Raw genomic sequence first — 26,758 nt, 5'->3', positions numbered from 1 at the left:
TGGGAACGCACGCATGAGCAGAGAGCTGCAAGAAAAGAAAGAAATGGCTTTGCTGGCTGCGGGGCTTCGCGCCAGGGAGGGGTGAGGATCTTCCCAGACTGCCCCAGCACTATCAGCCTGTGCTGGGCTGTACTGGCAAGAGGGAAGTCAGTGGGATGAGGGGAGGGAGTCTTCCCCTCACCGCGGCAGTGGGAAGACCATCTTGGGGGACTGGGCCCGTCCCGGGCTCCTCAGTGACAGAACGGCAGCAATGCGCTGGAGCGAGTCCAGCACAGGGGCCCTGAGCTGGCCAGGGGACGGACATGGGCTCCGCAAGGAGAGGCCGGCAGGGCTGGGGCTGGGCAGCCCTGACAAGAGCCGGCCAGCCCAAGTCACCTCGGAGCGGCCCCCAGCTGCCTCACGGTGGCCAGGGAGAGGATGGAGCCAGGACCCTCCGGGACGTGCCTGGCAGCAGGATGAGAGGTGATGGGAGGCAGCCCCCAGCACCCGGCTGGGACAGACACTGCCCCCAGCACGTATCAGACCCCAGCCTCCCACCAGCCCCTCACCTCTGAGCGCTCTCATCCTCCGCATGGGCAACAGGATCCCACGGATCGACACGCTGCTCCTCCACGCAAAAGCCATGAGAAACTGGGGCAGCACCAGCCCCAGGAGGAAGATGTAGAGCCCAACCACTGTGACCTCACAGAGGGCTCCGGTGACATGGGGACATGTGCTGGGGACGCAGCAGCACCCTGGGGACCCCCCCAGGCCCAGAAATGCAGGATTTTCCATCACTTGAATTTGCTCATGCTCCTCAAACAGTTTTAGCAAAGACTTGCTCCAGACAGCCCTTCCCAGCTCTGTCCCTGGGAAGACTGGGACTTCTTTTCTCTCTCAGAAGAGAAGACTTTTCCTTCGGCAGGGGACTGATACTGGTGGGGTGTCCCAGGCTGAAGGCAGGAGTCTGGAGAAGAACAAGCAGCAGTGGATGGGGATCAAGTCAGGTGAAAGGCAGAACATTCAAGCAATTAAGTTTACTAAGAGTAAAGAAATGAGTCTAATGACCATCAAGAAAAAGGAGAAATGTTTGTAGAGCACGCTACTGTTAGTGTCTTTAGAGAAATGTGATGGGTTGACCCTGGCTGAACGCCCAGAGATAAGGACAGGAGAGATCATTCACTAATTACCGTCCCAGGCAAAACAGACTCAGCTTAGGGAAAATTAGCTCAGTTTATTACAAATCAGCCAGAGTAAGGTAATGAGAAATAAAACGAAATCTCAGAACACCTTCCCACCCCCCTCCCTTCTTCCCGGGCACAACTTCACTCCCGGATTTCTCCACCAAGCCCCCCCAGCGGCACAAGGGGGACAGGGATGGGGTTTACGGTCATCACACGTTATTTTCTGCCGCTTCACCTCCTCAGGGTGAGGGCTGATCACACTCTTCCCCCGCTCCAGCGTGGGGTCCCACCCACGGGGTCAGTCCTCCACGAACTTCTCCAACGTGGGCCATTCCCACGGGCTGCAGCTCTTCACGAACTGCTCCAGCATGGGTCCTTTCCACGGTGTGCAGTCCGTCAGGAGCACACTGCTCCAGCGCGGGTCCCCCACGGGGGCACAAGTCCTGCCAGAAAACCTGCTCCACGGGCTCCTCTCTCCGCAGATCCGCGGGTCCTGCCAGGAACCTGCTCCAGCGCGGGGTTCCCACGGGGTCACAGCCTCCTTCGGGAACCCACCTGCTCCGGCGTGGGGTCCTCCACGGGCTGCAGGTGGAGATCTGCTCCACCGTGGACCTCCCTGGACTGCAGGGGGACAGCCTGCCTCACCAGGGTCTTCACCACGGGCTGCAGGGGAATCTTCGCTCCGGCGCCTGGAGCATCTCCTCCCCCTCCTTCTTCACTGACCTTGGTGTCCGCAGGCTTGTTTCTCTTACATGTTCTCACTCCTCTCTCGGGCGGCTGTTCCAGAGGCGTTACCACTATCACTGAGTGGCTCGGCCTTGGCCGGCGGCGGGTCCGTCTTAGAGCCGGCTGGTATGGGCTCGCTCTCTCTCAAACACAGGGGAAGCTTCCAGCAGCTTCTTACAGAAGCCACCCCTGTAACCCCCCCCCGCTACCAAAACCTCTGTGTATCACATTTTTAAGAACGGTCATTAAAATCTACATTCATCACACAAAATCTTCACTCACATCAACAAAAAGAATTCCCCACTTATCAAGCAGCTCTTAACTCTCTAGCTGCGTTCAGTCCATGTTTTGCCCGTTACCTCTCTCAGTTACTATCCTTATCTCAAATTCCTCACACTGCCCGCATTCTCCACCAAAAAGACTGTGATGGGTTGACCCTGGCTGAACGCCAGGTGCCCACCAAAGCCGTTCTATCACTCCCCCATCCTCAGCTACAAGAAAGTAGAACTAAGGCAAATTATGTGGTGGGTTGAGCTCAGGTGGGAGCTAAGCCCTGCTCCCCAAGCTGGGCAGGCAAATCAGAATAAGGAACTGGTGCTATCAGTTTTCTTTCCTTCCTCTGGCTTTGCTGAGGGGACTGAAGAGCCTGTGTTTTTTTCTAGAGCCATAGGCTGCTTTGGGTTGGAAGGGAACTTAAACAAGGCTAGCACACTGTGGCATAGGCAGGCAGGACGGGAGAGGCGTCCCTGGGTGGGCTCGAACCACCAACCTTTCGGTTAACAGCCGAACGCGCTAACCGATTGCGCCACAGAGACTCCCGAAGGGAGCTCCCCGGGGCTTCCCAAGGGCAGGCAGATGTTTGGCCATTGCCAGGGAAGCAGAGCTTCCTCACGTGGAATGGGGACCTGGGAAGAGAAGCACCACAACCCTCAGGGCCCACCCTTCATCCTTGTCTCCCTGAGCGACGGACCTCCCCTCCCACGGCATTCCTGCGAGCAGGCCTGTCCCATTCCCTGCCCGCTGCAGGCCACCCACCTGCAGTTAGCAAAGGCGGGCACCAAATCAACTCCTCCTGGAGCCTTGCACAAGTGCTTCGACTTCAAGAAGCACAAGAAGAAGCGGGAGGGCAAGACGGGTTCCCTCCGAGCGCCCCTCGTCCAAATGCCTGCCGCTGGAGAACGCCCAGCTCAGCCGCTTGCCCTGCGCCTGGCACACTCAGCTCCCAGGACTGCCGGAGCCCTCGGCACTGCAGGTGCCTACAGGAACCTCCTGGCCCCATGAGAAGGCCCCACCTTCTTCTCCCATGGGTCAGCACCGCTGGGGAGGGCTGCCAGTCTCCTCCCTTCAGGCGGTGCTGCCTCGGATCGCTCCCCTCGGCTGTCACTGTGCCCTGCTTTGGGGCCCGCCCTCCCCTCAGGGCTGCCTCTGACTGGCCCCAGGGCTCAGGCTGCCCAGGTGCCCCTGAGGTGATGCTCTCTGGGATTGGCCGCCTGCTGCGTGTGCTGCCCGCCCTCCCCTGAGGCGATGTTTCCTCCGATTGGCTGCCTGAGACTGCTCCTCCCATCCGGCGATGGGTCAGGCGGCTCATCAGTCAGCTGTGCTCTGCTCTTGCCAGCTGTGATTGGTGGAGCGGGCATGCCCCGCCTCCAACCAGCACCCCCCCACACACCCCGGCAGGGTGCCCAGCTTTTGCCCCTCTTGCCGCCTTTCCTGCAGGCCTCGAAGCTTGACTGGTGGGTTACCTGTCCATCACATGCCTTGCCCCCGCCTCCTCAAACGCGATTGGCTGACTCCCCAGGGACTGCTGGGTGGAGGTTGCCAGGCAACGAACTCCACCTTTAGGGCTGAGCGCCTCAGCGTGGAGCTGCGGGCCCTGAGGAAAGGCAGGGGGTCATCAAAGGCGGGTTTGGACCCTAAAACCGAGGATTTCGGCCCGAAACAGGAGGCTCTGGGCACTACGAAGGATAGGCGCGATGCTACAGCTGACGCTGGGGACCCTGCGAAGGAGGGGAACCTCTTGGTTCCTCTGCCCTTTGCCCCAGGGTGCCGTGTATGGGGCAGGACTCTGGACTCGAGAGGGAAACTTCCTCTGGCTCGCGGGCCAGAGCAGAGCACGCAGGAGGTTGCCACCTCTGAAGACCGGGACGAAGGAAGACTGGCCAGCTTGGCCCTTGCCGGTGCCCCCGCCACAGCAGGAGCCCCCCTCAGCCTGCTGTTCAACCCAGAAAGGGGCTCCGTTCCCGCTTACATCCTCACCTTTACCAAGGAACACCTTTAGGAAGGACTGGGCAAGGCGGAAGCACGTGCTTCCTTTGAGCGAACTTTGCAGAGCGTTCCGTTTGGGTCACGCGTGTGGTGGGACCCGCGGGACAGGGGGCTGAGGCTCACGTGGGCTCGCAGCCGGGCCGGCGTGCACAGCAGCCCGAGGGACAAAACCACGTCTCTGCTGGTGGCCTCCCTGTGTGGAGCTGCCCCTGCCCCCTGCAGATGTGCAGAGGCTCGCTGGGGGTGAGGAACAGCACCAGCGGGGCCTGGGTTAACGGGCAGGGGTCTGATGGGCCAGCCAGATGCTACTCTCCGTCCCTCTGCTCGGCCCCTGTGCCACTGCTGACCCTTTATGTCCCCCCGCCATTCCCCACTCGTCCCCCAGTGCCCCCCTTCCGCCCCCTGCCCACACACCTGTAACCTCCTGTGACCCCCTCGGTTCCCCCCAGTGCCCCCTACTCCCCCCAGTGTGTCACTGGGCAGTGCCGTGGGGGGGCCCAGCGTGATGGGACACCGGGAGGGCGAAGCCTGCTGTGGCGATATGGTCGGGGCTCTCCCGGGCTGTTCCCTGCACCAGCGCGGGCTGGTGCTGGAGGTGGTCGTGCCACGGCGGGAGGGGTGGCGAGGGGATCCCCATGGGCAGTGGGAGGGCACGGCAAGGCCCCAGGACCCCACGGGGAGACCCCTGCTCTGGGGTCTGTCCCGGCATGACTCCATTGTCCCCAGCCCGGGAAGATCTGAGAGGGGCCCCACAGCTGGCAGCCCCCAGCCTCGGTGTCACCCACACGTTGTCTCACCAGCCGCCGGGGTGCTGTTAGGGAAAGAACAGATATACTCCCCTTTCGGTGTCTTTTGATGAGCTTTAATTAACTCTGTGGTGCTGGCTGGGGCCAGGTATTGCGGAGGGATTCCTCTAGCGCCTGCCTCGCTCGGAGGTCCCTGTCGTCCTGCGGTCCCGAGAGATCTGGAACAACACCACAGGCAGCGCCGTGGGGACCTGGTCCCGGCCAGGTGCTCCCCTGGCCACCCCGCTCCAGGGACCCGTTCGCCGGGGATCTTCCCACAAAAAAAGACATCCCAAGCAGCAGTATCTCAGTAAAAGTCCTCTGACCCCTTCCTTCCCCATCTCCTGCCTTACCTCAGCAAAGAAAGCTGTAGCTGTCATCGCAGTTGAACTGAGCAGGAATTCAGCCACAGCAAGAGGTTCTTCACCAGACCGGGGGAGATGACCCCAGTGTGGAGCAGTAAGCTGCGCAGGGGTCACAAGCGAGGGACACAGTTACCCAGGAAGGCCACAGGCCGGGCCTCCAAAATTCACTTGTGCTGATGCAGACACTACTCTTCAGCTCCCGACGGCTTCCCAGGCACACCGGGAGGGTTCCAGCGGCCATTTCCCTGGGCACAGCCCTGCAGGAGTTGGCCAGATGCATCCCTGGGGCTCTTACCTGATCAGGAGACGCACCCCCTGAGGGTGAGCCACGGGGTCTTCCAGGCGAGCCCACACTCCCCAAATCTCGAGCAGCTGCATCCATCTCTGCCCCATGCATTTGCCCAGCACCAACTTTATAGCTGAAAGGAAAATCCTGGCAAAAGAAACAAAGCGCAAAATAAACAAACCCAATCAAACAAAACAAGTCCAAATAGCACCACTGCCAGAAACCCCAAGAACTCTCAAATGGCAGCAGGTTAGGGGAAGACTGATCTGCAGCAGAGCTAAATACCCCTGGAAAGATGCTTCACAGCCTTTCAGACTGCAGCTAACGACACTGGCATTTTCTTCATGCCCCAGACCCACCGAAGCAGAAGAAAACCCACGCCTCTAGACTGACTCCACGCTAGGTGTCAACCAAGGCCAACACCTCATACCTCTTCCCACCAGCCTTTGGCCAAGAATGACACCAGGGCCCGCAAGAGTCACTTCTCCAGCGGGGGTCCATTGAGGGAGTGCAATGCTATTGTGCACACAAGGGTATGCAGGAGGCAAGAGGACGGCCGTCCGCAGTATGAGCTGCGTAAGACCTTCCTGCCTGGGAGCTGGAGTTTCTCCATGAAGGAACAGAAGTAAAACCAACCACGACGACCGCTTTCCACATCTAGGAAGTGGGGCAGGCGAAGCCCTCCCTCAGCCCCACAAAGGCACATGCCTTGGCACGGGGAACTGAAGCCAGCCCCTCCATCTGCCCCTTCGGCTCTTTACCTGCACGGCTTCTCCACATGCAGTTGTTTCCAGCTGGTCATGAGCAAAAGCTGCCTCTCCCCACCCAGCATTTCACTGGCCCACCTGAGCAGGCTGGGAAGGAGGTGGGGAAGCAGTTGCATGAGCTCCTCCGTGCTCCTCAGGTCAAACACCACCTCGGAGATGGCACGGGTGATCTGCAGAGAAACATGACCAAGAACCACCTGTTCAGGGAAGGCCTTTTCCCACCAGCCTGGTTCCCCCGCCTGCCCGGGGTGGGGGGTCACTGTCCACACTTGTCACTCCTGCGACAGCCTTGTGGCTCAGGAGTACCAAACTGCCCTGGCTCCCCACACTCCTTGAGGCCGGCCCAGCACAGCGCCCTGCGAATCTCCACAGGCACCCGCAAAGGGCACCTGACTCCCTTGCGCCCAAGTGTGAGTTAGCAAGCAGATGCCGAGCTGCAGAAACGTGTCTGCCGTTGAACGTACCTTCAGAGTCTCCAGAGCAGTCTGACAGCTGTGCTGCTCACAAGTGGAGGAGTCCGTCCCCAGGCGGTCGTTTCCTGCTCTGTTTAATTTCTCCACTAAGCACCTCAGGATCTGAATGCCGAGGATGCTTCTCCCCAGGCTCCTCCACAGCTCCACCGTGTCACTGCAAGGGAAGAGACGTTCACCCCTGAGCCCGTATCCTTGCGGTCCTGCGGTGCCCTCAAACTTCCTCACCTGCAATGGGGCTTACAATGCCCCACTCACAGCAGAGACACAAGCATGCAGTCTTGCAACACTCCAGACTGCTTGGGCAGAAAAAAAAGACCTGCTTCTCAACCGGACCCCCCCAGGGCAAGGAAGCTGCAGGGTCCCTGTTTGACTACAGTGGGGAGGTGGGTAGTGCCCGTACCTGTCCATGAGCAGACTCTTCTGGAGGAGACTGCTGATTACAGGCTCCTGGTGAAAGCGGGTGAGGAGAAACACTGCACGGAGCACGAAGGGCCTGTGGGTGCTCTGCTGCACGTAGCTGTAAAGGGTGCTCAGGATTTTTGGCACCTGAATGGAAGAAGAGGAGAAAGAAGGGGGGCTCCTTTACCCCCTCCTGTGGGGCCCAGACACAGTCATTCGGCAGACAAGCGATGCCTGCTGCCTCGACACAGAGTCCAGATCCAGCTCGAAACCTCACGCCTTCCACCCTGCCTGACCCTGGCTCACATCTGGAGCCCAGTGTGCTCTTGGCAATCGTGCACCTGCATGCACACACGCACACGCATGCACACGCTCACATGCACAGCCTCGGTCGCTGCACGTGCCGGGGCCCAACCCTATGAGCAGCTGCGTGCCCTGTGTGCACACAGAGGACACGGACCCATTTCACGCTCAACGCTTGGCTAACTCTCCCCATGTGTCCATAGCGATGCAAGACCACGACCAAACACGCTCTTTGAGACCCCGCAGATGCCTTGCAGGGCCTCTGCAAGCGCACGTGTCTCCTTCCAGAGGAACCCCGTTCTCCAGGGACGCTTTTCCTTGCCTCCACCCTCCTGAGACTGAGTTAGTCTGCACTGCTTGAGCCACTGGTGGCCCTAGAGCCCAAGCGGAGCGCAGCAGAGCGTGAGCGGAGGAGAACAGGAGCCTTGAAAGGGCAGGCACAGCACGAGGCCAGAGGCTCCCAGGCTACAGATGGGCAGCAACTAGTGGCTAAAGGAAGGGCACCTCACAGGCTGGGTAACACCACAGTCGGGGAAAGCAATGAGAGCAATGAACAGCGATGCAACCTGTGGAAAACCTAGCGTGCCCAGCAAAGCTCAGAGTAGATGGAATTGGGGACCAGTGAAGAAAGAGAAGGGTGAGGTGGGTCCCAGGGCAGGGAGGACTGACAGTGACCCCAGAGGAAGGGGAGGAATGGCAAGGCTGGTGCCTCCCAGTGCCTCACTCATGGGAAGGACCCAGACCAATGGCAGACTTTGGACAAGAAGTGCCCATAGCCTTGTCACCAGCTGGAGCAGGCGCCAGCAGCGGGTGCTAATGCACGACTCGGACCATCAGTAGCCCCTTGGCTCGGCACACAGGCGGCATTTCTTGAGCCCATGCCAACTGCACAGGGTGTAGTGCAACAGCCAACAGGAGAAAAGACAAAGTCTAATGGCAAAAAAGCTCTCCTTTACCTCCTGGACTATCTCCTCTCTGCATTCCACCAGGAAGATGAACACCCACTTTCCCACTGCTCTTGCACGTGGGCGCGTGACATGCAGCAAGCTGTCCAGGATGGCAGTCAGAAAGTCCACAGCCTGTGCTGCAGGGATGCACCTGCAAACAGCCTGGAGAGAAGTCAGGAACAGGAGAGCCCGCATCACAGCTCTGCCCCAGCGATTCGGAAAGGAAAGGCAACTTGACGGGACTGTTAGTTCAGCAGTCATGGAGGGGCCAGTCTCTTGGCCCTCCTGCTGTGCCTACAGTGCTGTTTACATCTGGTGCAGCTAACCGATTTGGAAGTGTCTACCCCCTTGTTGTTTGCTTATATACCAAATTGGTATTCTGACAAGAGCACTCACGCACACACACGTGTGTGCAAACACACACATCACGGTGTCTGCTCCAGCGTGCCTAAAGGACGGTCTTGCCTCAGAGCCTCCTGCTACTTGCTAACAACAGCTGTCCTGGACAGCCCGCTCTGGAGACAGAGACTCTGGAGGGGAGCAGGGAGACGTGCAGGAGCCCAGGAGCTGGGCCCCCACCCCACTGTTTCGGGGCCAGTTACCTTTGTTATTTGGGTACAGGTCTCCGCAACAGTCTCGGTGTCCGGGCTGTTCAGCTCCTCATAAAGGCACCGGATCTCATCTGCCTGCGGCACCTTCATGCTCTTGGCTGGAACAAACAGCAGGAGAGAAGAGGAGTCACGTCTACAGAAAGCCAACCTCTGGCCCCAGATACCAGTAAAGGAGAACCCCCCGTGGTGGCAGGGAAGGCCACAGGGAAAGCCAGGGCTCTCCTGAACTTGGGGCAGCGGGATTTCCTGAGCCCGATAAATGGCTGACAAATCCCGGGCTGGAAAGAGCCCTCTTCCTCCTTAAACCATTTGCTGGGGCTTCAGGGTTTCAGCAGCCTCTGCTCCTAGCAGCTGCGTCCCCTATTCCCACACAGGCCACCATCGTCTCTGGGAGGCAGGAAACCTCCCTGTGACTTCCCCAGCACAGGCAGACCCTGCTGCCTGAAGAGGAAAGGGTGCAAACACAACCCTTTGCAGCACGCTCTGGGCCTGCAGCTCAGATCCCTCCTCCCTGCCCAGTTTGCTCTGGGCAGCAAATTGGCTTCCCCTCTTGTGCTCCACAGGAGATTTCTTCCCTGCCAGGGATGACTTTGGAGACTGCCTGGGTAGCTGCCTGTCTCTCCAGGCTGAAGGCAGGGAGCGAGGGGGCAGGCACCCTCTGAAACGTCGGGGACCTCATCCGAGCGAGTTGTCTGACCACCCTCTGTCTCTCCTGGACCGTGGAGAGGGACAGACGTGGAGGGGGACAGTCCCCAGCACTGGTGACGATGTCCTGCTCTCAGACAGCAGTGAGGGATGGCCCTGACCACCCAACCTCACGCACGCCCCGGGGAGGTGGGACTCGGCAACACTCTCTCAGGGATCCTTCCTGAGATGGGCAGGGGGGCAGAGGGCTAACAGGGTGGGGGCACAAAACCAGCCGAGCACGTTGCCTCCCCCTTCCCTCCACGGGACCCCGGTGGCGCCAGGCCAGGAAGGGAGGGAGGGAGGATTGGGCTGAGCAAGGCTGGGAAGCGCCTGCTCTCCTCACCTTGCATTTGGAGAAGGTAGTCAAGGCAGACCCATGCCCTCTGATGGCACGTGTCCAGGCAGTCGCTGGTCAGAGACCCCAGCAGTCCCACCAGGGAGCCGAACTGCTTGTAGGAACATCCTCTCTGCAGGGGACAGCAGCAGGAAAAAGGTTGCAGGCAGCCCCAGCGCCCGCTCGCCTCTACTGCCCAGCCTGCTCCCTGGGCAGCGACCAGGCAGAAGGGCAGGCAGAAGGGCTGCCCCATAATCCCAGGGGCCCCGAAAGCCAGCACCCAGCTGGGCAGGGCTCCTTTCCAGGGCCACGAATGGTGGCAAAGGGGCACCAGGGCACGCGGAGGGTCCCTACTCACCGTGAGCTCACATCGCTCCTTGCAAGCGCCCAGCACGTGGGTGCAAACCTGCAGGGCTCTCTCCCGCTCCCCTTCTTTGGCTGAGGTGAGCCAGCCCTTCAGGACCTGGGGCAGGGGGCATCTCTCTCGCAACAGGAATCTTTCTCTCCCCGAGATCCCTCTCCCTCTCCCTTCTTCTCTGGCCCCTTCCTGGTGCATCCCCCGCCCCACCAAGCACCGGCCCTGCAGCCTTCACCGCCTCGCGCTCTGCAGCCGCCTCTGCCCTGCCCTCGGTCTTGCTTCCCTGCTGGCGTCTCCCTGCTCCGGCCTTCCCCCCAGGGCTGCTCTCGCCCAGCTCAGGGCTGGCTCTTGGCTTTCCCTCCACCAGGGCCCACTTCGCTGCCTGTCCTGGGGCTGCAGTGGCCGGGCGCTCCTGACCCCCAGCCCCGGCCAGATGCACAGCCCCAGAGCAAGGAGCCAAAGCCCCATTTGTCTGGAGGAAAGGTATCCACCTCCTATCACCCACTAAGGTCTCGATTCTCTGCCCTGGCAACGCTTTCCCTGTTGCCCCGTGGCTACTCACGTGGAACGCTTTGCAAAAGCAGGCAGAGGTCGCCTCAGCCTCCAGAATGGTTTCTATGAGGTGGCCCAGATCTTCCATGCCTCTCCTGCGCAGAAGCTAAAAGCAGCAAAGGAGAGCTGAGGCTATGCATCATGGGGGCTGCCAGCGCGTGCTGAGGTGGGATCCTGACCCAGAGGTGGGCAGGCACTGGCCGGTGGGTACCTCCATGTTCGCAGCTGCCCTCACACTCTTCCTTCCCTTTTTCATCTGCTCCTTGGAAGGATGGGACAAAACACTCTGGCAGCACACTGCCAGCAGGTTGCCATTTTCCTTCCTGCTCAGAGGCGGCCTCAGCTTGCTGGCCAGAGGAAGAAGGGAGACAAAACAGAAAGGGGATTTACTAGCCCTCTCCAGGGTGGTTTAAACCACAACTGAGTCCCTCCTAATCGAGGGCCCCAAATCCAACCCCCCCAGCCCATGCCAGCGAGCACTGCCTTCAGCTCCAGCAATTCCTACCTCCTCCCAGGCAGCAGGCAACCCCCCCCACCAGGTTAAGGAACCCCTGGGGCTCCCTTCTTCTGGGAGACACCTGGAATGGGGAACACCCTCCCACTCCACAGCCCCAGCAGCTCCTGGCCCCATGCTCAAGCTGGGCTGGGGCACACTGGGAGTGCCCAGAGCCTGGGGAACAGACCTCACCTCAACTCCTCCAGGGCCTGAAACACTCCATACACCAGGGAGTCCCAGGGCTCCCTCTTTATCCAGTCCTGCAAGTCCCAGAGACAAGTGCAGAGTTGGCAGCGGGCAGGGACACCGGACAGCCCTCCCGCCGCCCCGGGGACAGGCTCTGCTGCCAGGCCTGGGCAGACGCTGCCCCATCTCCCCCACGGAACCCCAAAGGCACTGCAGGAGGGACCCTGCTCCTCAGCCACAGCCACCCAGTACCAGCACCCAAGGGCCCCACCAGCTGCGGACACAGCTCCAGGAGCTCACGTGAAGCCGAGAGGCCATCGTGCCTCTGGGGAAACCAGGCTGATGGCGCAGCCCAAAACTCCCCCGTGTGACGGCTCCAGCTACGGACACTCACCAGCAGGGTCCGCATCGCCTCCTGCTTTAAGGAGAGCTCAAAGCTGCCGCAGTCGCCCGCAGCCTGGATGGCACAACTGACCTCGGTGATGCTCTGCACCAGGGCGAGCTTGAGCTGCAAGTCCTGAGGCCAAAGAGAGCAAAGCACCCCTTGAACTCTTTGAAGGGCTGAGAGGTGGAAGAGGAGCATGGGCAGGGGGAACCCACGGAGGGCTTGCATCTGCACGTTGAGGACAAACCCCTCCTTGGGAGGTCTTTAGGAAGAGACCGCCCATCTCGGTAGACCCCAGCCCCGAGGGTCCGGAGCTGGGGCACCCGGGCATCCCCACCCTACGCGCCCTGTGCTCCTACCCTCTCTTTATCTCTGGAGAGCCTCAGGATGTTGCCCATGATTTCTTTATCCACACAGGTGAGCAGCTGCTCCTTGGGGGCATGCAGCGCAATGCCGCTGTAGGTGCGCATGAGAGCAGCACGAATGGTCCGGGTTCGCTCCATCTTCCGCCGCCGCTGTACCTGTGTCGACAGAAGTGCCCTGAGACATCAGCCCCGGGACTCCTGCGGCGGGCTCCTGCGGCAGGCCCTGCCCCGCACCCTCGCCAGCTCTTTGTTTCCCCCAGCACCTCCCAGCAGCTCCCCGAGCTGCGAGTGCTGGGGCTGGGAGTTGTTCCCACCCCGCAGCTTGAGTTCTCTCCCTCGGAGAGGGAGGAGGTGCAGCCAGCATCGCACACGCTGCTGGCTGTTACACCACTGACTCGAGAGGTCGAGGAGCTGTCTGGAACCTTTCTGCGGACAGGTACCCGACATAGCCTGTCACGGTCCTGCTCAGAGCCGTGCAGCCTGTGCGGGTCAGTGGCGCAGATGAGCCTGGTCTGCTCACCTCCCCAGGCCAGGCTGCACTGCTCTCTCTGCAGGGCCCTGCCCTGCCCAGAAAGGCTTCCCCACAGCCCCCAGGTGGGGAGCAGAGCCAACGAGACCTCACCAGGCTCCTGCTCCCAGCCCTCAGCTTTGAGGAAGGGGCAGAGTGTCACACTGTGCCCACCCCCTTGTCACCAGCTCCTGCTGAAGTTAAGTCAGGGCAATGTGGCTGCGAGCAAGCGAGCAAGCAAGCAACTGCTGCAGCTGCCCCAGCTGGGTGGCTCTGATCCACCAGGTGCCAAACCCCATCCTCTCCAAAGACACCTCAGGGGCCCCAAGGCCAGGATGTCCCCTCTGAAACACAGGTCTCGGGTAGCTCTTCCAAGAAGGTTAATCTAAAGGCAGCTGCCACAGGGTGGCTGCTGCAGGTGTAGAAGTGGAAAGAAGGCCAAAAAAGGAAAGCCAACCAGCAAGCCCCTCATTCCCTTACCTCCCAGCCCGTGGAAGCCTGGCGGGACCAGTCTTTGGTGAAAGCGGCAGAGAACATAGTCACCGTGCCCAAGACCAGGTGGAAGTGGCTCTCGGCAGCGTGGGACACAACAGAAATCATTCCCTGCAACCACGGAGAAACGGGGAGTCGGTTCCAGTCCAGGCATTCAGCCGTGGCCAGCGACAGTGGCCAGGCAGGACGTTGCAGCAAGCAGGAAACAGCAGCAACGGGGAAAGGAAGGAGGTCTGGAGCTGGCCCAGGAGCAGCCCTCCCTCTCCCCCAGGAAAATCCAGGGGATGCTCAGGACAGGAGCATCACCCCACCTTGGCCTCAGACAGCTCCACAGGGTTTGTCTCCTGGAGGAACCTCAGCACCTGCCCTTGGACGTGTCTGAGGTCCTGACAAGCTGCCAGCACCGTCCCAAGAGCCTTGTACAGGAAAAGCTGAAAGAGAAGAAGCCGAGCCCGAGATGCAGTCATGGCCCGGCCCGTCAGGAGAGGGCTGGCCCCAGATGGACCCCACCACCTCCGGGAGCAGGCAGAGCCGGCCACGATGCCAGGCTGTGGCCAGCCGCTGGGGCAGCCCAGGGGAAACGCCTTTTGGGGACGAGGGAAAGGAAAGCAGTGAAATCTGCCTGCGTGGGCAGAGCACCAGCGCCAGCTCCAGCCCCAGTGCCGGGCAGGACACACACCTTCTCCCAGGAGCCGGCAGCAGAGCTGCCCAGCCGCTGGCTCAGCTCCTGGCTCAGGCCTACGGTCCAGGCCTTGTCCTCCACGGGCTCCAGCGACGCTCGCAGAAACTGGTGTGAACGGGAAAGGAAGCGAGTGTTCCCCGGACCTTGGCCAGGGCCCTTTCCACGCTCACGTGTCCCGGGATGCTGCGGGGGAGAGCTGCCGGGAACGGCAGTCTCTTCCCTCACCCCACCCAACCCTCTTTTCACCAGCTTCCCTCTTCTCCTAACGCCTCATGTGAGACCCCCCGGCAGGCCGGACTTAGAGGAGGAGGCAGTGCTAAGGCGCGTGCCACAGCGTTAGAGGGCATTAGCCATCAGCCGTGGCACGTGTGCAGGCAGCAGCTCCTCTTGAGTGGGCCGGCACCTACTGCCGGGGGAGGCGCAGGGTGCTCAGGAGGTGCCCCCACCTCCTGGTGCCTACACAGGCAGCCCCGAGCTTCCTCCCACAACTTTGCTCCCTCTTCTCCCCCCTCGATTTGTGACACCCCCGCAAGGATGCTGTACCTTAAGCACACGGCGCTCCCACTCTGCAGAGGCCAGGGAGCTCTCAGTTCTGCCTAGGAAGCAAGAGGAAGCAAAAGCTCTCGCAGCTATTTAAGCTCACGCCAAAGACGAGTCCGGCGCTCTCCTCTGCAGTCCGACCTCCCAAAAGTCCCAGGCCATCAGGCTAGAGAGGGCCTACGCGAAAGCCCTTGCGAGGCCAAAGACACAGGAGGGATCCCAGGGGCGGCCGTCAGAGGCATTGACTCAATCTGGGGAAGGACGCACTGGCCGCAGCAGATCCCCACTGAGCGACTGCAGCTCCCACAACAACTCCAACCACCCGGTCCCAACACACATTTTCTCCCGAACCACCCATTGCCTTTTGCCCATTTCCAGCCCTTCTCCCAGGCTACTGCCGAGGACAGCTGCTGCAAACCTCGCCTGGCCTGGGGACTTGGTCCTCCAAAGCCGAGGGCTGCACCCCCTCCAGGAGCACCAGTCCTGTCCCTCTCCCAGACACCATCCTTGGGTGATGCCAAGACCTGCCCTCCGAGGGGACATCAACGGCCCCGTCCATCCCCTGGGCCGAACTGATGCCAGGGGACAGCTGCCCCCAGCCTCAGCACCGGCTCCCTGGAAGGGGAAAGGCAGCAGAGCAAGTGCTGGAGAACTGGGGACAATTGCCCTCCGTCGCGCCGGGCAGCTGCGTTTTCCTGCCCCCCTCCCTCCCCTCCAGCCTCTCCCTCCCCACCTGCACTTTACCTTCCAGGTACTGCAGCAGGAGGGGGATCTCGGTCGCCCACGCCGCCCCCAAGCCTCTGTGGATCCTGCCGTGGAGGGCCTGCAGCAGCTGCAAGGCAGCGACTGCGCGTTCGCGGCTCGGGTAAGGAGCTGCCGCCACCACCTAGAGGAGGGCAGGAGAGAAGGGTCGCTCCTGCCGCCAGAGCCACAGCTTCTCCCAGGAGGGAGCTCGGGAGGGAGCTCGCTGCCGCTTGGCTGGCAGCAGGCAGCCGATGGCTTCACCCAGGGTGCTGCCAGCCCTGAGAACGGAGTGGGATCCCTGATGGGCTCGGGCATGCTGCCTCCTCCTTGGGGGCTCCCGGCACTGGCCTCAACAGCATCTCCACCCCGGGATCTCCCACCACCCCTGGCCAGAAAAGCTCTTTCCCCAGGGCCCCGCTACTCACCAGCAGTCGAGCCAGCAGGGCCTGGGGAGCCGGCAGCCGGGCTGTGGGGAGGCAGAAAGGCTGGGTGAGCTGACGAGCCTCACGCCTCCGATAGCCCCACACAGGGCTGAGGGCTGAGAGCAGCTGCGCTGCAATAGCGCTGGCTGGGGGGCTCCCCAGGGCTGCCCAGCAGGAGATGAAGGCAGCTCCAGCACGGCCAGGAGCGAGCCCCGGCTCACCAGGAGAGCGCTGCGAGCAGGAGAGCCAGGCCTCTGCGCCGGGCAAGGGGCCACGCAGGGCAGAGCCCCTCGTGCCCAGCAGCAGAGCCTGTCTCTGCCCTTTGCTTTTCCTGGGCTCCTGCTCAGGGCTGGTGGGGCGCAGGGAGACGCGGGCTGGCCTGACCCCTGGCCAAACCCAGCAGCAGCACTCGCTGGGGCTCCTACCTTGCTCCTGGGAGTCCATGGCATCCGGCTCCTCCTCCTCCTCCTCGCACCCCGCTCTCTCCCGTCTCTCAACCAGGGCTCGGAGGCAGCGGGAGAGCGGGATCAGCATGCCGCTGTACTGGGCTGGCACCACGTACTGCAGCAGCCTCGGCCACAGGAGCTGCAGAGAAGAACCGGGCAATTCGCCACACTGGCATTTCCGCTCAGCGCGAAGACGAAAAGGACGGTCTGCGTTTCCCTGAGCCTGGTGCGCTTCAGCGCAGGAGGGGACAGGTTCAGGGCACGGGGGAGCACACGGAAAAATGTCCTGAAGGCAAGGAGTGGCCACAGCAGCAGGACAGAGGGCAACTTACTTTGGTCATCCCTCTCAGAGTGACGTCCAGTGAGCCCACGATGTCCAGGCACAGGGCTCGAATTGCTCCATCCTCTGGGTTTTCCCAGGCAAAAAGGCCTCCTGCCACCTGTAAGACAGAGTTGGCAAACCCCCAATTACCTTCAGCTCCCAGCTGATGAGGCTCAGGCACGCCTCACCAGTGCTCCTCTTGCTCCCGTGCCTGCCTCCCTCCCGATGGCCAGACGGACCCAGCTCGAGGACCGGGTCCCAGACCCTGGGAAGGACTGGGAAGCCTGGGAGCAGACAGTGCCGCTGCTTGTCTACTCGGTCCCCTGGGGCCCAAATGCTGCTGTCGTGCCACCAAAGCAGAGGTGAGGAACGTGCCCTTCAGCAAGGCTGTGCTCAGTGCCAGCCCTGGAGGCAGCACACCCAGCCCGACGGATGTGGAGGAGCACCCAGAAGCCCTTTCCTTTGCCCTGCTCCCAAAGCAGAGCCTCCCCGAGCCTCAGAGCGACGCACGTGGATCTCCCAGCTAGAGGGAAGGTGCGGCCAGAGGGAATGTCCTCGGCGAGTCAGCGGGAGGCTCGGCCATCCCCAGCTTTCACCTCCTGGGCACCCAGCTGAATGCTGGGAAATGCTCACCACAGGGACTGCCAAACAGCCCGTCCCCTTGCCAGAAGGGATGTGGGCCCCCAGACTGTTACTGGATGGGCAGGGTGTGCTTTGGAGGGCCAGAGCACGAGAACACCACAGAAAGCTCCTCTAGCCAGGCCCACCTGTCTGCACTGGCTGTGTTTTGCTCACCGTCCACCAGCATTTAAGGATGGAAGATGTCCTGCCCCTACGAGACCCTCCCTTTGCAAGGCGGCTTTGCCGAAGGCGCCTGTGGGCACAGCTCGGCACCACAGTGCCGGGTGGCATGACGAGGTGTAAACCCACATCATCCACTGACATCTCCACCAACATCGGCACAGACACCCACGGGGAACGGCCATTCGGAAGCGGCTCTGACGGCAGTGCCAGCGCCGATGGCTCTGCAGCATGGAGCTCTCCAAGGCCGAGGCCGCCGGCAGGAGCTCTCAGCACGGTCCAGGCACTGGTCAAAAAAACCAGCCCTGGGTGTCCTGCTCTGCCCTTACCAGTCTGCCCGAGGTCCGGCTGAACTCGCTGAAGATGTGCCCCACCACATCCCATGGCCAGCAGCTCTGGGATCCGGAGCTGAGCCGCTCCCTGCTGAACTCCAGAACTGCCCTCCGCACCTGCCAGGGGAGAGTGTGGTTATGACCCTCCTGTTCAAAACCCAGAGGGTTTGCGCCTTTGTGGCTCGCAGAGAGGTGGCGAGGCCACGGCAGAAGCTTTCGCTCCTGGCGTCAGGGCTGGGCTTCAGCACCAGGCTGGATGGGCATTTGCCCCACAGAGCGCAGAGACCTCCCTGCTCTGCCCTGCCAGCTCTCCCCAGGGATGAGCCATCAGCCACCACCTGGGCAACGCGCCAGCACTTCCCCAGGCCCCCTGGCTCTGTCCCACGGGAAAGGGTTTCTCTGCCTCCCCTGGCGGCACCCTCCCTTCCCAAGCCAGTTCACCTGGGCACTGGGGTCACTGCACAAGGAGCGCGTGGCCTCCACCAGCTGGGGCAGCTTCTCTCTCACCGCAGGTGCTGGAAGAGATACGGAGAGGTGTGCATTGAGGCAGAGCCCCAGTGGCAGAAAGGATCCCCTGAAGCTTCCAATGGGACAGAAGAGCGGGGCCTGACTGGCTTCACGGGAAGCAGCGGCGTAGCCGGAGCAACCCCACTTCCAGAGGCTATTTTACAGGGACCGAAGGCTATGGCAACAGAGAGAACAAGAGAAGCAGCACGGGTACGAGCAGCTCCTGTGCAAAGCAGCCCACCTGCCCGCCCACCAGCCTGCCCGTGTTACAGAGCTTGGAGCGTCGTCCCTGGTGTGCCGGCATTTCTAACTGCCGGGGGAGAGCCCTGCTGCGGGGCGTCAGCTCGGCTGGGGGACCCGCTCTTCGCAGCTCCCTTTGGGTGCGGGTGCCCCACTTTCGGCCCGTTCCTGCTGTCAGCCCAGCAGCCCCAACCCCTGCCTTGCGTCCCTGGTCTGTGGCACTGACCGTCAGCGCGGGCCAGCACTCCCAGCAGGCCCAGGGCTGCCACGCGACCGGCCTCGCTCCCACCGCTCAGCTGGGAGTGCAGAAACATGACTGTCTCCTCGGGGCGCATTCGTGCTGCGGGGAAGAAAGCGCATTCTGCATCAGCAGGCAGCTGTCCCCAACAGCCAAGGACAGGGAGAGAGCTGCCACGGCACGGCGGGCCATCGCCCAGTCTCCTCTCCTTACCCTGCAGCATGATGCAGCGGGACAGCACTGCCTTCTGGGCCGGGCCAGGCTCCTCGGTCACATCAGGGAGCTGTGGGAACAAGATCCATTTTAGAGAAAGTGGCATCAGTGCTGAGAGGGACTGAAAAGTAATGGTGCTCTCCGTTCTCCTCTCCCTGGGCACTCTGGGCATGGGACCCACAGCCGAAACCCAGCCCACCCCACGGTGGCCCCGGGCACACACAGAGGTTTGCGGCAGCCCAGGCTGCCCAGGAGCTGAGGCTGAGCAGCGCTGAAAGGCTGCCCTCAGGGTGCTGGCGCTCCAGAGTCCTCCTGCGACTTGGCCGAGAGGGAAATGGCTGTGGGAACCGGGCTGCCGCTCAGGCCCGTGCCAAACAGCCAGGATCAGGCCTCCTGCAGCCTTAAGATGGCACCCGGATCGAAGTCCTGGCATGCTCCGGGCCTGCAGGAAGGTCCCAGTGGAGGAACGCCCTGCTCTGCCCTGCCAGCCGGCAGGTCCTTCCCCTCCGTGGCAATCACGGGTGCAGGCCCCAGGCTTGCGGCAGGGCGCAGGGCTCCCCTTACCTGGCGGCGCACAGCGGTGCCGGTGGCAAGAGCCGTGCCCTGTGGCATTGGGGTCTGAACTCCCTCCAGTATCTCCAGGACATAGCTGAGGCTCTACAAGAGAACGGGGGGGAAGAGGAGGCTAAAGCCACCTAAAGGCACTTGGGAAGGGAGAAACCCAGCACATCTGGGATAAGGGGAGCCCCAAACATCAGCTCCCAGGGAAAAGCCCGACGAGCAGAGCAGCATCAAGAGGGTCTCTTTCCTCGGAACGGAGCCCGGGCTTGACAACTCAGTTTCCCACTCATCAGACCTCGCCAGTCGCCGCATGGGACTGGACATGGCCCTGGGCGTTCGGGCAAAGCTCTTCCTGCACACAGAGCCTCAGGGAGCTGGCAATGCCTCCCTTCCCAAGCAGTTGAGCCCCAGGGACTCTTGCCTCCCTCCCGCCCTGCCCCGGGTTTCTCCTCTTCTGCCCAAAGAGCCCAGGAAACCTCAGGCCTCCTCTGCTCTTCCTGTTCCTTCTCTAAGGGCTTCCCAGCTCCTCCTGGCACCCCACAGCTCCCCAGTGCCTCTTAGCACTCGCGCAGACCCACCCCAGCAGCCACGCCAGGCCCTGCGCAACATCTCACCTTGGTGAGCCGGGAGTTGTCTCGGACCTCCTGGCATTGCAGCAGGAGCCAGAGGAGCGGCTCCCAGGTCTGCTCTCGGTACTGCTCCTCATGCAGAAGGACCCCCAGCATGGCAGCCACTGCCCCGAGGACAGCCTGCTTGTCCTGAAGAGGGAAGGGAGAGGCTCCGCTTGGAGGGCCGAAGGTCTGCCTAGTGCTCAGCATCCCCTGGACACCGGTCTGCCCTTCCCAGTGGGAAGGAGTTTCCCTTTCCCTTCTGCCCTGCAGAAGAAGGGCTCGCTCCAGAGGAGAGAGAGCACTTCCCCACCCTGCTACCCCAGCCCTCCCTGCAGAAAGGCCCCAAGGCTCGGCTGCTTCCCGTCGGGAAGCCCCCCTCCCCTCGGCCCTCTGCTCGCACCCCACTGGGCACAGACGGACCCAGCGCCACGGTCATCCCTGCTGCAGCCCCGGGCGTGGAAAGCAGCACTTCTCACCTCTTCCTCCTTGCAGTCCAGCCAATTTGCCACCACATAGCGGAAGAGCGGGTAAATGGCTTCACAGAACTGTGCTACCCCCTTGCGAGGGAAGGGGCATTGCTCCCAGCTGCAGAGGTATGTACTGACTCCTTTCGACCATTGCTCCAGGACTGCACCAGGACAAAGGAAAAGGGAGCATGTGAGAGTCTGCAGCAGGGACGGTACCTTGCGTTCACGCCCAAGCCTGCTTTAAGGACGGTCCCAGGCTCGGCAGGGCTCAGCCCAGCACTAGATCTGGATCCGAGGGCAAGCCGTGCTCTTGAGGTGCCTGGGTTCAAACACCCCACCGTTTCTCTCCTCCTCACACCCATCGCACCTTCTCCTCCTCAGCGGCCCCTTCCCCTCCAGCATTTCCAACTGCACACCCTTCCCTTCCCTTTTCCCTTCCCTTTTCCCCTCCCTTTTCCCTTCCCTTTTCTTTTCCCTTCCCTTCCCTCATACTCGCCCTTTCAGAGCAGGGAGTTTAATCCCGGAGGGAAGCGGGGGAACAGAAACCATGGGAAGGGACCCAGGAGTTTCTCCGTGCAGCGCTGCCGCGTCCCGCCCACAGAAACCTCCTGGCCTTCTCCCGCTTCTCCTACCCACTCGCTGCAGTTTGGGATTGCCCCGGGCTCACACCCACCACGTTCCCTCTGAGATCACATGGAGGCATCGAAGGCCGCCCCTGCCCCTAGGACCCCAGCCAAGGAGCCGACACTCACCGCTGCAGACGGCATGCAGGACCTCGCCGCTCCCCACCCGGGTCAGCACGGCGCGCAGGGCGAGCAGCGTCATTCCCACAAAGGGGATGCACCGCAGGGCTGCAGAGGAGGCAGGGACAGAGGGACCGAGAGGGTCGGTGAGAGACACGGGAGACTGGGGTCCATCCCTGCCAGGGCTGGGGCTGCTGGGCCACGCAGGACGTGCCGGAGGGCGTGGGACGGGCTGCCTTCGCCAGGGGGGAAGCCCTTTGGGGAAATGGGGAGGACGGTGGGGGGCCAAGACCCTGCGGGTTTGTCTCCAACAGGTTCCCACCCTTTGGGAACTGGGATCGGGCTGATAAGGCAGAGCTGCCAACTGGCCCTGGCGCGGAACAAGGAGGCACGGCAACTCCGTAGCCCCCCAGTTCAACACAGGGCGTTTAGGGAGGGGGAGGATCCCTTCTCCTTGTTATCACAGATCTCTACCCAAGGCCCAGGGTGCCATACCATATCTGCGGGCCATTTTGCCCAAGGTGAGGAGCACAATCTCATCAGGGACCTTCCTCATGGCCTTCAGGTGGCTCTGGAGCTCGGACATGACAAAGTGGAAGTGGGAGCGGGCCAGAGCTACCAGGACGTCACTAGCGGCCATCTTCACGTCACCTGTCACACCCTGCAAAAGCGTCACGGGTTAAACACTCCGGAGAAAAAGGCTGAGGCACTAGGGCAGGCTGAATGACCCCATCTCCTCTGCGAGACCCCTCGGGACAGCTGTGCTCGGGGCCGAGCGGCTGCTGCCTCTTGTACCCTGGGATAGGCGAGCAGTTCCCTGGCGAGATGAGGGAGGCTTTGCCCCAGAACAGCCCTGTGCTGCTGCCCCCTCTCCCTCTCCATGCAGATGCCAGGATCAAACTGCCGCAGACTCAGGACCCCCCTGGGACCTCTCCGTGGGGCTGGTGGGTTGCCACGGCTCTTCCTCAAAGCAGGACAAACAGTGTTGAGCTTGAACCCAGCTGTCGCTCAGTTAGAAACAGCCCCGAGTCCGCTTCTCTGCACAGTTCCCTGCCTCCCTGTGGAGTGACTGCTAGAAGTGACTTATCAGTGTGTTCCCCGCACCCCCTTGAGGGAAGGCAAAACCTCCAGGGTGGAATGCAGTGGACACGCAAGGAATCGGTTCCCTAATAATTCTCTGTGCAACGTAACCTGCAACCTTAGATGTTAGCAACACCAAGGGAGTTTGGTGTGCTGACCCTAAGAGAAGTAACACGGAGGGTGGAGTGGAGTGGAGCGGAGACGCCACGGCCAGTCTCTCTGTGGGCCAGTCCCTATCACAGGGATAGGGAACTGGAATGATAGGAACGGTAGGTCCCTGCATTGAATCCACGGAAGCAAGGAGGTAAAATCATGGGGGTTCTGTCGATCTACCGCCCTACTTCTGATTTATCTCCTAAGTGCCCTGTCCTGGGGTACTGACACGCAACTTCACGTCCTCTGGGTGAACTTTGCTCATTATAATACCAAAACACACCTCCATCCCAAAAGCTACCCGCCTCCAAAGTGCAACCACCCCTCACTGAGCCTGCGCTCTGAATTTTTTTCTAGCATGTCCTTTTAAAAGCAAGGCGAGAGAACTTAATACCAATCAAAGTAAAGGCATGCATGACTTGAGTCACTCGAGCTCCACCTAAATAGGAAAATAGTATAAAAAGGCCCAAAGAGAGGGGGACTACTAGGGAAGATACCATCGTGGACAAGTTGGGAGGACATCACTGCCTTCTGGGGTCAGTCGACAGGCTGAACCTCTCTTCCCCCCAGAGGGACACCTCTTGGGTGAGATTCGAACACTCGGCTGTACCGAGTGCTTTCCCGGGAAACTTAGAATTCTTTAGAGCTCTTTTTCTTCCATAATTGAATGCGCTTGTAGTCGACTGTATTATTATTTGCACGTGCCTTGCAGACAGTGTATTTATCATCGGCAATCCAAAAGAACCTGTACTCCTGTTGCTTTAACAAACTGTACTATTCATTAAAATCTAGCCATGATAGTTCATTGAACGCAACCAAGCTCCTTAAGTCTGGCTGTGATAGTTCATTGAACGCGACTAAACTGAAAGTACAGTGCGCTATTTGTGCGTCCATAATCGTGATAGTTCAACACATTGAACGCGACCGGACTTACAGTGCTGAATTGGGCATCACCCAGAATCTAAGCCTAGCCGCCCCCAGCCCCTCTGACATCTAAAGACAAGCTGGAACGCAAGGGGGGTTATTTTCTGCCAGAAGTCTTTACCCTTTAACACAACACTCCCCTCTCCAAATTCCCTGTCATGACGAGTCCCCAGAGCCTCTCCCTTAGGACCTCTGCTGGGTCTGAACAACCGAGGAACATCTCTGCGCCACTCTGTATTTCCCCCAAAACCAGGGGCAGAGGCAGGCTGCTTGGGTGGCCTTGAAAGAGAACAAGCTCACCTGGGCTGCTCGCATGTCACTCAACGCCTCTGCTATCAGGCGGTTCACAACGCCACTCGTCAAACAGCCGTCGTCTCCCCACAAGACGCTCTCCAGCTCCCGGTACGTCTCCACTCGGTCACCCTGGGGAGGGACCACAAAGGGGAGTGATGGGACTTGCTTTGCCCTTGTTCCCAGGGAGCCACGACAGAGACCTGCTGCCCCCCAAATCATCTGCGTGACACAGGCACGAGGGACGAGTTGCAGGCATCGGTCAGGACAGCCACGGGGAACAGCAGGATCTTCCACGGCGCCTCTGACACGAGCAGAGAGTCAGACAGGGAGATCGACTCCACCGGGGCAAAAGGCCACATGGGAGCCTGGGCGGTCACTCCTGAAAACGGGGGATGGCGGAGGTCAGGGGGAAAGTGCCGGACAAGGAAGGGTGTGACTGTTCACTCAACTCCTGCCTAGATTTTGGCTAACCCAGCTCCTGCTAAGGCCTGGTGTATGCTGGGAGCAGCACCATTAGGTCAAAGCGAGAGCACCGCGTAGGCAGGACGGGTGGCCAGAGAGAGCTAAAGGGCCATGATGCAGCCACTACCAGCTGCGGATGGCTGTCTCCGGCAGCCATTACCTTTTGTCTGGTAGTTTCCTCAGAATCCACTAATGTACGGAAATGGTATAGACCCAGCCTCCAAGCTGGAGGGTATAAAACATCAGCTTACTCAAAAAGCTTTTGAAGCAGATCCAACAGCAGCTGAACTGCTGAGGCTTTCATGCTTCCCGGTGCGACACAGGGGACGCCCACACCGTGATGGAGGAGGAAGGGTGAGCGCTCTCTCAGTTGGCTCATAGGTTCATAGCAAAAAAATTCTTTTTTTTGCTCATACGTGCGCGATATTAAGAGTTACAGATTATAAGTTATGAAACCTTACGACTTGACTGGTGAAGGAGTGAATTCACGTGATAGACGAGTCTGGGAGAAGGGAATTGAGCCCCTGTCATGGTTTTTTATTGTATTTCTGACTGAGCTCATGAAATAAAGTTGAAATCACAGCGTATGTTGTCCTGTACATTTGAGAGATCCCAATGGACCGTGACAAAGGGGAAGGCATGGGAACGAGACCATGCCCCGAGGAGGGGAAGCCGTGAGCACCCTGCGCCTTGGGGCCCAGTGTTGCTCCTCGCATGGGCAGGAGCCCCATCACTGGGAGCTCCCGGGGAAAGGAGTGGGGAGCAATGGCATTAGTCCAGCTTGAGCAGCAGGATCGGCGCCTGGGGACAAAGCGCCTGCAGGAGGGCAGAGGTGCTGTCAGGTGAGACGCCCCTCTGCCACGGCACCCGGGGAAGCCAGGGGCATGGAGGGGAGCCCTCAACCCCCACCTCACCTCATGGTCTTGCAGTCGCTTTAGCAGAGAAGTCCCGACGGCCACAAAGGTAGTGACGGCCGCAGGGACGGTCCCCGTCACCCCGCCTCTGTCCTCAGAACGCGCAGGTCTGGACTGGGAACGCACGCATGAGCAGAGAGCTGCAAGAAAAGAAAGAAATGGCTTTGCTGGCTGCGGGGCTTCGCGCCAGGGAGGGGTGAGGATCTTCCCAGACTGCCCCAGCACTATCAGCCTGTGCTGGGCTGTACTGGCAAGAGGGAAGTCAGTGGGATGAGGGGAGGGAGTCTTCCCCTCACCGCGGCAGTGGGAAGACCATCTTGGGGGACTGGGCCCGTCCCGGGCTCCTCAGTGACAGAACGGCAGCAATGCGCTGGAGCGAGTCCAGCACAGGGGCCCTGAGCTGGCCAGGGGACGGACATGGGCTCCGCAAGGAGAGGCCGGCAGGGCTGGGGCTGGGCAGCCCTGACAAGAGCCGGCCAGCCCAAGTCACCTCGGAGCGGCCCCCAGCTGCCTCACGGTGGCCAGGGAGAGGATGGAGCCAGGACCCTCCGGGACGTGCCTGGCAGCAGGATGAGAGGTGATGGGAGGCAGCCCCCAGCACCCGGCTGGGACAGACACTGCCCCCAGCACGTATCAGACCCCAGCCTCCCACCAGCCCCTCACCTCTGAGCGCTCTCATCCTCCGCATGGGCAACAGGATCCCACGGATCGACACGCTGCTCCTCCACGCAAAAGCCATGAGAAACTGGGGCAGCACCAGCCCCAGGAGGAAGATGTAGAGCCCAACCACTGTGACCTCACAGAGGGCTCCGGTGACATGGGGACATGTGCTGGGGACGCAGCAGCACCCTGGGGACCCCCCCAGGCCCAGAAATGCAGGATTTTCCATCACTTGAATTTGCTCATGCTCCTCAAACAGTTTTAGCAAAGACTTGCTCCAGACAGCCCTTCCCAGCTCTGTCCCTGGGAAGACTGGGACTTCTTTTCTCTCTCAGAAGAGAAGACTTTTCCTTCGGCAGGGGACTGATACTGGTGGGGTGTCCCAGGCTGAAGGCAGGAGTCTGGAGAAGAACAAGCAGCAGTGGATGGGGATCAAGTCAGGTGAAAGGCGAACATTAAAGCAATTAAGTTTACTAAGAGTAAAGAAATGAGTCTAATGACCATCAAGAAAAAGGAGAAATGTTTGTAGAGCACGCTACTGTTAGTGTCTTTAGAGAAATGTGATGGGTTGACCCTGGCTGAACGCCCAGAGATAAGGACAGGAGAGATCATTCACTAATTACCGTCACAGGCAAAACAGACTCAGCTTAGGGAAAATTAGCTCAGTTTATTACAAATCAGCCAGAGTAAGGTAATGAGAAATAAAACGAAATCTCAGAACACCTTCCCACCCCCCTCCCTTCTTCCCGGGCACAACTTCACTCCCGGATTTCTCCACCAAGCCCCCCCAGCGGCACAAGGGGGACAGGGATGGGGTTTACGGTCATCACACGTTATTTTCTGCCGCTTCACCTCCTCAGGGTGAGGGCTGATCACACTCTTCCCCCGCTCCAGCGTGGGGTCCCACCCACGGGGTCAGTCCTCCACGAACTTCTCCAACGTGGGCCAT

The 26,758-nt window shown here is 60.7% G+C and overlaps 1 protein-coding gene and 1 non-coding gene across 2 annotated transcripts; both read right to left on the bottom strand.

Moving 5' to 3' along the window:
• Positions 1-2,630: 2,630 nt before the first annotated feature.
• Positions 2,631-2,704, bottom strand: TRNAN-GUU (transfer RNA asparagine (anticodon GUU)). The gene has a single exon. It is a non-coding gene; the product is annotated as a tRNA-Asn (tRNA).
• A 10,548-nt stretch (positions 2,705-13,252) lies between these two features.
• Positions 13,253-26,038, bottom strand: LOC142030480 (maestro heat-like repeat-containing protein family member 2B). Its single transcript, XM_075026716.1, has 20 exons — positions 25,813-26,038; positions 25,150-25,493; positions 23,780-23,902; positions 21,818-21,983; positions 21,332-21,430; positions 20,589-20,740; positions 20,116-20,259; positions 19,505-19,597; positions 18,941-19,010; positions 18,716-18,829; positions 18,184-18,257; positions 17,740-17,859; positions 16,620-16,727; positions 15,681-16,426; positions 15,608-15,626; positions 15,420-15,561; positions 14,679-14,731; positions 14,133-14,240; positions 13,765-13,884; positions 13,253-13,564 (listed from the first exon to the last, which is right to left on the bottom strand). Exons 1-20 carry the CDS (start codon positions 26,036-26,038, stop codon positions 13,430-13,432), a joined length of 3,156 nt encoding a protein of 1,051 aa, XP_074882817.1. The 3' UTR covers positions 13,253-13,429.
• Positions 26,039-26,758: the final 720 nt, after the last annotated feature.

Source organism: Buteo buteo, chromosome 4 (assembly GCF_964188355.1).
Source record: "Buteo buteo chromosome 4, bButBut1.hap1.1, whole genome shotgun sequence".
Taxonomy (NCBI): Eukaryota; Metazoa; Chordata; class Aves; order Accipitriformes; family Accipitridae; genus Buteo; species Buteo buteo.
The sequence above is the reverse complement of the archived record's forward strand: the minus strand, read 5'-3'. Positions and strand labels throughout refer to the sequence as shown.

Bases quoted from the DNA above. Each gene is read 5' to 3' on its own strand.
- LOC142030480 (XM_075026716.1), bottom strand. From the start codon at position 26,038: ATGGAAAATCCTGCATTTCTGGGCCTGGGGGGGTCCCCAGGGTGCTGC. The intron at 23,903-25,149 runs GTGAGGTGGGGG...GTCCCTCCCCAG, and splicing joins AGCGACTGCAAGACCATGAG to GGTGACCGAGTGGAGACGTA. The intron at 19,598-20,115 runs GTGAGATGTTGC...GTTCTCTTGTAG, and splicing joins ACAACTCCCGGCTCACCAAG to AGCCTCAGCTATGTCCTGGA.